This window comes from Carya illinoinensis, chromosome 4, assembly GCF_018687715.1.
Source record: "Carya illinoinensis cultivar Pawnee chromosome 4, C.illinoinensisPawnee_v1, whole genome shotgun sequence".
In the NCBI taxonomy this organism is placed as follows: domain Eukaryota; kingdom Viridiplantae; phylum Streptophyta; class Magnoliopsida; order Fagales; family Juglandaceae; genus Carya; species Carya illinoinensis.
This window is the reverse complement of record NC_056755.1, coordinates 6,061,045-6,070,210: the sequence shown is the minus strand read 5'-3', so window position 1 is coordinate 6,070,210 and position 9,166 is coordinate 6,061,045. Positions and strand designations below refer to the sequence as shown.

The following is a 9,166-nucleotide window of genomic DNA, read 5'->3' as shown; positions in this document are numbered from 1 at the left end:
TAAAAAATAATATTCTAATAATCTTTTATTTAATTTTTATCTAAAACTATCATATCTCATCTACTATCCAAAGCGCACCTTAAGCTAAACAACTTTCAACATTTTTAAAAATTGCTATTTAAATGTGCATCCAATCATTTACCTAGATTTAAAAAAGAAAAAGAAAAAATACACACACCAACAACTTTTACAAAATTCAAAATAAAATCTCAAAAACTCTATATTTAAATAACTTTTCAATTATTGTCATCCTTTTTTACAAATGTCAATACAAAACTTATTAAAAAAAATAAAAATTTTCTATCGACCTTCACAAACTCAAATAAAAAACCCATATTGAAGATTTTTTTAAAAAATCTCAAAATTATATCAACATTTTTTTCAAAATAAAAAGAGAAAAAAAACCTGCAATATGTCAAATAAAAAGGTTATTTTTTTTATGAAAAAAATATAATTACAAGAATAATTATGTACTAATCTACGTACTAATTTAATATGATTGATTAAAAAGTAAATTTTATTAAAAATAATATTAATTTAAATTTTAAATATAAAAAAATTAATATTAATATGTAAATTAATAAGCAACTGTATTATAAGTAAGAAAACTCTTTTTTTTATAATCTTGCTCCGGTTACCCGAGATATTATATTATAGAGTTTAAGCCAATAGCCTCCTTCACGCCTTTCTAACAGGTCGTCTCGGCCAACTTTCCATCCCCTCCGCTTCACTCCTTGCATCGGACATGAGATCGCGCTTCGGTTAGACAATTCTACGAACAGTTGACACACTCTCTCACTCTATTCGTTGTCCACAAGGCAATGCAACAACCACCGCCACCACCGTGAAACGCTACCCGCATCCACAAGTTCCACCCCTTAACTCCACCGCCCACAGTCAGTTCCTGCACTAACCCACTCCCACCAAAACCCATCACTTTCACTCCTTCAATTCCAACTCTTTCTTTTTTCTCGTCAGATGGCTTCTACAAGCTCAATTCCCATCGTTCCTTCCACTCTTGCTCTACCCGAGGACATGGCTGCCAGGGCCTTGAACAAGCGCTATGAAGGCCTCGTTACCGTGCGAACTAAGGCCATCAAGGGGAAAGGAGCCTGGTACTGGACCCACTTAGAGCCTATTCTCCTTCGCAACCCAGACACGAACCTCCCCAAAGCCGTCAAACTTAAGTGCTCCTTGTGCGATGCCGTTTTCTCCGCCTCCAATCCCTCCAGAACAGCCTCGGAGCACTTGAAGAAGGGCGCTTGCCCTAATTACAGCTCCGTTTCCCGACTCAGCAGCGCTTCTCTCTCGCCTTTACCGATATCCTCGGTGCCGTCGCCGATACCGTCTTTACACAATCACAGAAAGCGAAGCTCTCAAATGGTTACTCATCCTTTGCATTCATGCCCTTCTTCTTCGTACCAAGCTAGTTCTTTAGCTTGGGTCGAGTCTTCGCGGTTCTATCACAACCCAAACCACGACGGATCGCATTTCTCGCCACGCCAGAACACGGTTGGCACGGCGCGTAACTCGGGGCTAAATCAGCACCATTTGGTCTTGTCGGGTGGGAAAGAGGATTTGGATGCATTGGCATTGTTGGAAGATAGTGTGAAAAGGCTCAAGAGTCCTAAAGGGTCATCTGGTCCTGCTTTGAGCAAGGATCAGATTGATTCCGCACTTCAATTGCTCGCAGAATGGTTCTACGAGTCATGTGGGTCTGTCTCAGTTTCGAGCCTCGAGCACCCCAAGTTTAGAGCGTTTCTAAACCAGGTGGGTTTGCCTGGGTTATTGCGGCGCGAGCTCACGGGTGCTCGGCTTGATGCTAAGTTCGATGAGGTGAAGACTAAGTCGGATGCTAGAATAAGAGACGCTATGTTTCTTCAGGTTGCTAGTGATGGATGGAAGGGAAAGAGTTGTTGTGGCTTTACTTGTGATGGAGAGAATTTGATTAAATTTACGGTTAATCTTCCGAATGGGACAAGTGATTTTCAAAAGGTGGTGTTCACAGGAGGAAGGGTGTCAGCGAAGTATGCAGAGGAGGTTTTATGGGAAGCGGTAACAGGTGTGTGTGGGAGTGGTGTGCAGAGATGTGTAGGGATAGTTGCAGATAAGTATAAGGCCAAGGCATTGAGGAACTTGGAGACTCAGAATCATTGGATGATAAATCTCTCTTGTCAGCTTCAGGGATTTGTAAGTTTGATCAAGGATTTTAACAAAGAACTTCCACTTTTCAGGACTGTCACCGAGAACTGCATAAAAGTTGCAAATTTCGTAAATAATACTTCTCAAGTTAGGAATAGTTTCCTCAAGTACAAGATGCAGGAACTTGAGCATGCTGGGTTGCTGCGAGTTCCTTCGCCAAAATGTGACACTTCCAAGAATTTTGAACCGGTTTTTTCGATGTTGGAAGATATACTCAGCTGTGCCCAGGTGCTCCAAATGGTTGTACTGGATGAAACGTATAAGGTGGCATGTGTGGAGGATTCAATTGCGAGAGAGGTTGCTGGGCTGATTCAAACCGGGGGGTTTTGGAATGAGTTGGAGGCAGTATTTTCCCTTGTCAAGTTGATCAGAGAGATGGTTCAGGAGATTGCAGCTGACAGGCCATTAATTGGGCAGTGCCTACCTCTTTGGGAGGAGTTGAAGGGGAGAGTGAAGGACTGGTGTGCCAAATTTAACATTACCGAGGGACCCGTCGAAAAAATAGCTGAAAAGCGATTCAGAAAAAACTACCACCCAGCATGGTCGGCTGCATTTATACTGGACCCCCTTTACTTGATGAGGGACACGAGTGGAAAATACCTTCCACCATTCAAGTGTTTGACGCATGAGCAGGAGAAGGATGTCGATAAGCTCATAACCAGGCTGGTTTCCAGGGAAGAAGCTCATGTTGCATTGATGGAGCTCATGAAATGGAGGTCAGAAGGGCTCGATCCTCTATATGCTCAAGCCGTTCAGGTAAAACAGCGAGATCCTGTTACCGGAAAGATGAAAATTGCAAACCCACAAAGCAGTAGACTTGTGTGGGAAACTTGCTTAAGTGAGTTTAAGTGTCTGGGTAAGGTTGCAGTGAGGGTCCTCTTCCTCCATGCAACGTCTTGCGCGTTCAAGTGTAGTTGGTCTTCCATGAAATGGGTTTGGGTCCAAAGACACCCAAGGGTAGGCCTGGAAAGGGCTAAAAAAATGATATATATTGCATCTCATGCAAAGCTTGAAAGGCGGGATTTTTCGAATGAGGAAGAAAAGGATGCAGAGCTGTTTGCAGTGGCAGGCAGTGATGGTGATGTGCTCAATGAGATCTTTTTCGATGCATCCTCAGTGTAATTTTCTTTCTTTTCACTCCTGTAGAATATTGATACCATAGGACTTGTTGAGATTCTTTGCAGAGCTCCTCTTTTTGTTTTGTTCTTTTAATTACTCGTAGTAGAAGATTTTTGGAGAGTTATTGATGGGAGGTAAGGATAACGGGAAGGAGTTGAAGTTTGAAAGTTGTATTACTTGGACTCGCATAGTTGTGTGATTTGAAAGAATCATAAGTTTCCTATGTTGTTCATAGACATAAAGATGGTCTAACAGGAACGATGTTGTAATTTCTGATATGGTATATATTACCTTTTTTTTTTCCTATTAAGTTTAGTTCATCAAATTCAAACACTAGGCTTTATTAGTTTTTTTATTTATTCTTTCTTTCTGAATTATAAGAACCAGCCATAGTAATATTTTCACGAAAAACTTGTAGCTTTTTCTTCTCTTCATTGTGTATGCAAAATCTATCTCCGTTCCGATGATTTTACATGTGAACAAGTCCTCTTTTCTAACGGATAATTTGTAGGACACTGCCAATAGGCATGGCATCTAGGATACCTGAGGATATGACACATTTCCATGAGTGTTTCACCTTCACCATAAGAAACCATTATGAAAGTGTACCGTATACAGAATCCTGAGCGTGTTACACATCTTGTCAACAAACACATATGCGTGCACACATATTCGGCCCTGGATCAAGTGGTAAAGGATGGGGTTTGATAAAGTTAGTTCTGGCGTCCAAATCTTGTCGATAAAAAAAGGTAAAAAGAAAATAAACAAGTAAAATCTAGTTACCATTTTACTCATAAAAAAATTTAGTTACCATTTCATGGTTATTATCTGATCAATGGCTCTATTGGGTGCAAGGAAAAACACTTCTGTAAACAAATAGACGTGCTTAATATGCTAAATGCACATCCGACATATGTATGGTTATGGGTGATGAGTAGAATTTGCAGAGTTGCTATGTAGATTGCCCTAACTATGTTAGACGTTTAATTATCAATTATTTTTTCAAGCCTCCCTTACTATCAATGTAAAAAATTATGCTGAGATCCCCGGAAACAAAAACCAAGATTTGTTTGGTTGTTAGCACTAAAACATGGTTTCAAGCTGTCTGACATAATTGAATCCATTACATGCAGTGGGTCCAACTCCCAAAGGGGAATAACATAAAGTCAATTAACATCCTAGAATAGGAGCAACCTTCTAGAATAGATTACCCATGTTGCAGAAATAAGGCAGACCAGAGTCGTTAGACCCATGTTGATTGGCATGAATCCTGATATGGTAACCATGCTTCCCATGCTAAAGGCCCTTCATTTTACTGCTCTATCAATGAAAAACTGAATAAATTATCTGGGTTTAGACTTATTATCACAGTTTTGTTAATCTGAGTAAATCAAAGATGAAAAGTCCAACCATTTAGCCACAGGTGCTGCCCATCATATTCAGCCTTCTTTGGTCCTAAACCGTTTAATTCCTTTTTTTTTTTTTTCAGTTGTTTTTATCATCCTAGTGCTACTTAAATTCTGTTATAATGTTTATTAGGTTGACTAAAGAATAAAGGTTATATTGTTTTCCCTGACTGTCGGCAATAGAGCTTTGATTTTCTCCACCATTAGTTTCAGAAATTGTTTGTGGAAGGATGGGTGATCTATATTTTGTTATTTTCCTATGTTAAAAGGACACTTCAAAATGAAAGGCTGAATGGAATTGAAGGCATAATCTCGATAAAAAAAAATTGAACTCTAATGTTTAACACTTCATTTTACAAAGAAATTGACATCTTGACATTTCAAACATGTTCTGCATCATTACATTCTCAGACCTATCTGCACCAATTTGAGAAACGCTAATGTGAATAGTTAGGTAAGAATTCCAACTTCACCATCCAACACACTTGACCAAAACTAGTTATTCCATGGCTTCACCTTTTAGATCTTTAGGATGCTGTTCTTTCTCGTCAGGGGTGCAGCCTAGTGGTGAAAAGGTGTGTTTAGGACGAGCTATCTAAAAGTTGGTCCCTTCAAAGCCAACTTCGTCTCTGAACTCAAGCCTTTCCTTTTAGATATCTTGGGTTAGGTTCTATTCCACGCTAAGAATTCCCTTGGATTACTTGATACACAATTCTAGTGGTTGAGGTTGTGTAGTCGGGTCTTACTCCCCGTGTTTGGGTCTAAAGAACTGAATTGGTGAGGCTCCGTGTTATAAACAGCAATTGGAAACATTTCAAAGTAAATCTCCTTTATCAGTTCTTAAAAACTTGTAATAAACACTTCTAGTCAACCTACGTAGGCCTTCAAAATTTTTTGAAAATGATTGAACATAATCTTTTATATAGATCCCTCAATAAACCTCTGGAAGAATTTGTTCGTCACTTATGGACTTTTTACTGATAGAAACAGGTGACACAGGTATAGGCTTGGACTGCAGTGGCCGTTATAGAGTTTGGTTGAACATAGAGCATGTTGAGTTAGTTAGCTGGTTAAAAGGAATTGCATAAGGACAGAAAAAAACAGTAGCATTAGTTCTGAGTTTTTCTAAATATCTTTTTCTGCAGGGCTGGATTTGCTTGAACTGGTTGGGGGAATGGCAAACCAGAGTTGATCACTACGATGGTCAACCTCGGAAGAACACTTTATTTTTTGTTTTTTAAATGGTGGAGGTCAATCCCAGTGATTGTTGTACAAAAGAATTACTTCTGATTGATTTATCTCTGCCATATCTCCTGCTATCTTTTTTTTAAGTTGGAAAGCCCCACCAGAGGGGTGGAGGTCAATCCCAGTGATTGTGTCACAGTCGAAGAAAAGTGAGCTACAGAGGAGTCTTTCTTGATTTGCTAATAGAATTTTTTATCATAATTGGGCTCTTCTTTCCCATGATCCTCTTTCCTTTATTTATATATTTGTATGTATATATATATAATGTGTGTGTGTATATATATATATATATATGTTTTCATTGGTTTTATTACATCTCTTGAGTTTACTTTTCTTTCAGCATTCCATTTTTACATGATATTTTCATGTTAAGTAGAGTCATTTTAAAAAGTTCTGATCTCAACATTGAAAATTGAAGTTCTGCAGAGTAATCTGTTTGGCTTGCCATGATTATTAATCTTGAGCAAAGTGGAAGCAAGAAGAGCTGTCAGTATGAGGAGGAACATAAGATGGCTGAAAAGGATATTGCAACAAACTTGAATTTTGGATGTACATTTTGGTGAATATTTTTCACTAAAAACCAGCAGGTTGGTGATTCTAGAGGTGTTGATATTATTTGCTTGCAGTTGTCATGTACCTTTGTGCAGTGATGTGGTGCTCTGAGCATGGGGCATTGCACTCTATATCTCACACCTTTGGATGGTTATCTCAGTAGATTTTTTCAATAAACCCTGTCCTACCGTGTCTTATTATTGGAACCCCATCAAAGCAGTTCTCCTCTCTCTCTCTCTCTCTCTCTCTCTCTCTCTCTCTCTCTCTCTCTCTCATTTTTTGTGCTTTAAATTTTCCCACGCGCCTTGAGCAGTAAAAGGTGAAATTTACGAAGTGGGTGTTGAGTAAAAAGTGAAGTATTAGTTTCTCTTCCTAGGCGAAGCAGTAGTAGAGTAGAATGAGCGTATTTGCCTTCTCTACTCAAATCGGTGAAGAGACAATTGATCCTGTCGGCAAGGTTGAGCAATGCTGACTGCTCACCAACTAGAAAGGAAAGCTCTTTCACTCGTATGGTATGCCTTCATTGTTCACTCCACTCATGTTCTTGTTAGAGTGGAAGGAGATATAATGATTAGTATAGGACAAGACTCTCTTTCTACAAGAATCTTTACCCTTTCAGGGGTCCTTCATAATGAGCTTTCCTTGTGTCATCTCTCTTTTCCTTTCCACTTATACATTCTTGATTGTTTTTAAATCTGATACCCATCCATGTAATGTAGATGATATTGAAATCGATTGGCAGTATTCATGGCTTGTGACCTTTCTTTATGTGCTGTGTCTTTCATGGCTCGCTATTATGAAATAATAAGAAGCCCATCTTTTCCTTCCTGTATGTCACATTGTGTCCATTATGCATTTGTATACTAATTATGAGATTCTAGTTAGAATGAAAAAAATATTATATATTAAATGATAAGGGTTTGATAGGAATACAACAGCAACAATAAAACATAATCTTGCATGAAAATATTATTGCTTGATATTTAAGCTATCTTACGTGGTATATTTTGGTCAATAATAAAAAGCAAAAGAGAAGAAAGGGAAAGAACGGAAAAGAGAGTTTTATTCTCTTTACAATTAAATATTATTCTGATTTAAGCAGTTTCTTGAGGTTGATTTTTGAGTTTTGGGTTGAATCTTTTACAGGCTTTGTAAAATATCCAAGACATTGTACCTTGGGAGAAGAAGGAAAAAAAAAAAAAAAAAAAAAACCTGATTTCTCGTCCTTGCAGGTGAAATGAGTTGAGACATGCTTCTCCATTTTTCCCCGTGGCTTCCAGGAGGGTCTTCTGCTCTTCCCTGTTCGCCCCATGGTGAGGCTTGCATCCGTGGCAGCATGTTGTTAAACGGCTTTTTTTATTTTTATTTTATTTTTAATTTTTATTTTTATCTCATTACCTGTATTACTTTATATTTAGGTATTGAAGGTCCCAAATAAAGTCTGGAAATTTGCTGCTATAGAGCAACTCCCTGAGAGATTCAAAGATCTTCATGGTTAGACTGTGCACACCCATAAGAGTATAGCATGTTGTCAAAGATTTCCTTATCTTTTTAACAGTACCAGGCAATAATGAACTTTCATGATCGTAAATGAGGTCGTACTGGCAATAAAGATCAGAAACATTTGAGAAAATCCCAACTCAGATGGATGCAAAGTTCCACCAAATGATTTTATTACACCACATGAGTTGAACCATGAAGAGTTCAAATCTCTCATGGAGTTACCTTTATACCATGTTACCCGAGAGAGATTACTACATTTTATTTTGTCATGGATTACTCTAAGTTAGAGGTTTAAAATACAGCCTTGTCTTTTCCAAAAATAAATAAATAGTTTGGCTGTTGATATTCCATTTATGATCATGCTTGATTCTACTGAGGTCTCATATATACCTGCTTGAGAAATGAAAATGTCGGTGTTATGGTGGAAGTGATTCTGTTCTAAAATCTACATGTAGATGGGGGGAGTTTGATTCTACATCAAACTTTGAAACCAGGCTGAAAGCTTTTTTACCTGCTAAACTAAAGTCTAAAGACGCTCCGAGTGATAGATAGATCACATGGTGATGTTAGGCTACTTTTGCCGAGCAACTCTTGTCCCTTTCCCGACATACTTTATCCATTAAAAGTCCCATATCCCACTTAACAATTGCACAATTGGTAAGCCTACTTTTGTGGGTCTAAGCTTAAAGTGGGGAAGCAAGAAAGAGAAGAAATGAAACAAAAAGATTTAGATCCTATCACCCATCTACCAAGATATGAAAAAAAACAAAAAACAAAAAAAGGCAAAGTAAAGTATACTCCACATCATTTAATGAATAGGTGTTTTATAGTTTGTATGTCGAATATTCAAATCAATGACAATGCATTACACCTTATACTCATTATTAATCCTTAAATAAACTGCCAAGATTATATATGTCACCTCATCTATTTTCATCATTTTAATAGAAACTTGACCCAATAGAAAGTGGTAGTGGGATGATGCCATGTATTAGTTTTAGTAGTTTTTAGTATAAAGTGTAAAATATTTGTTAGGTAAAAATGGTATAAAATAATTTGGGTGTCTAAAATAATTCTCATTTGCTTGTTTTTCCCTCCCACTTTAAAAAAGAGTCTTTCGTTGATTTTTGTGAAGATAA

General features: G+C 37.8%; 1 protein-coding gene across 7 annotated transcripts; it reads left to right on the top strand.

The window, feature by feature from the left end:
* The first annotated feature begins 647 nt into the window (after window positions 1-647).
* LOC122307642 lies at window positions 648-8,454 on the top strand. 7 transcript variants are annotated; one of them, XR_006241791.1, is made up of 5 exons: window positions 648-3,320; window positions 6,399-6,559; window positions 6,901-7,036; window positions 7,757-7,837; window positions 7,943-8,454. XR_006241791.1 is itself a non-coding variant. In XM_043120657.1 (2 exons), exons 1-2 carry the CDS (start codon window positions 979-981, stop codon window positions 5,886-5,888), a joined length of 2,358 nt encoding a protein of 785 aa, XP_042976591.1. In that variant the 5' UTR covers window positions 648-978; the 3' UTR covers window positions 5,889-6,173. The 7 variants fall into 7 exon arrangements, 2 of the variants coding, with proteins under 2 accessions (XP_042976591.1, XP_042976592.1); XR_006241788.1 differs by lacking the exon at window positions 6,901-7,036; XR_006241789.1 differs by lacking the exon at window positions 6,901-7,036 and having other exon boundaries at window positions 7,671-7,837.
* The last annotated feature ends 712 nt before the right edge of the window (window positions 8,455-9,166 follow it).

Bases quoted from the DNA above. Each gene is read 5' to 3' on its own strand.
- LOC122307642 (XM_043120657.1), top strand. From the start codon at position 979: ATGGCTTCTACAAGCTCAATTCCCATCGTTCCTTCCACTCTTGCTCTA.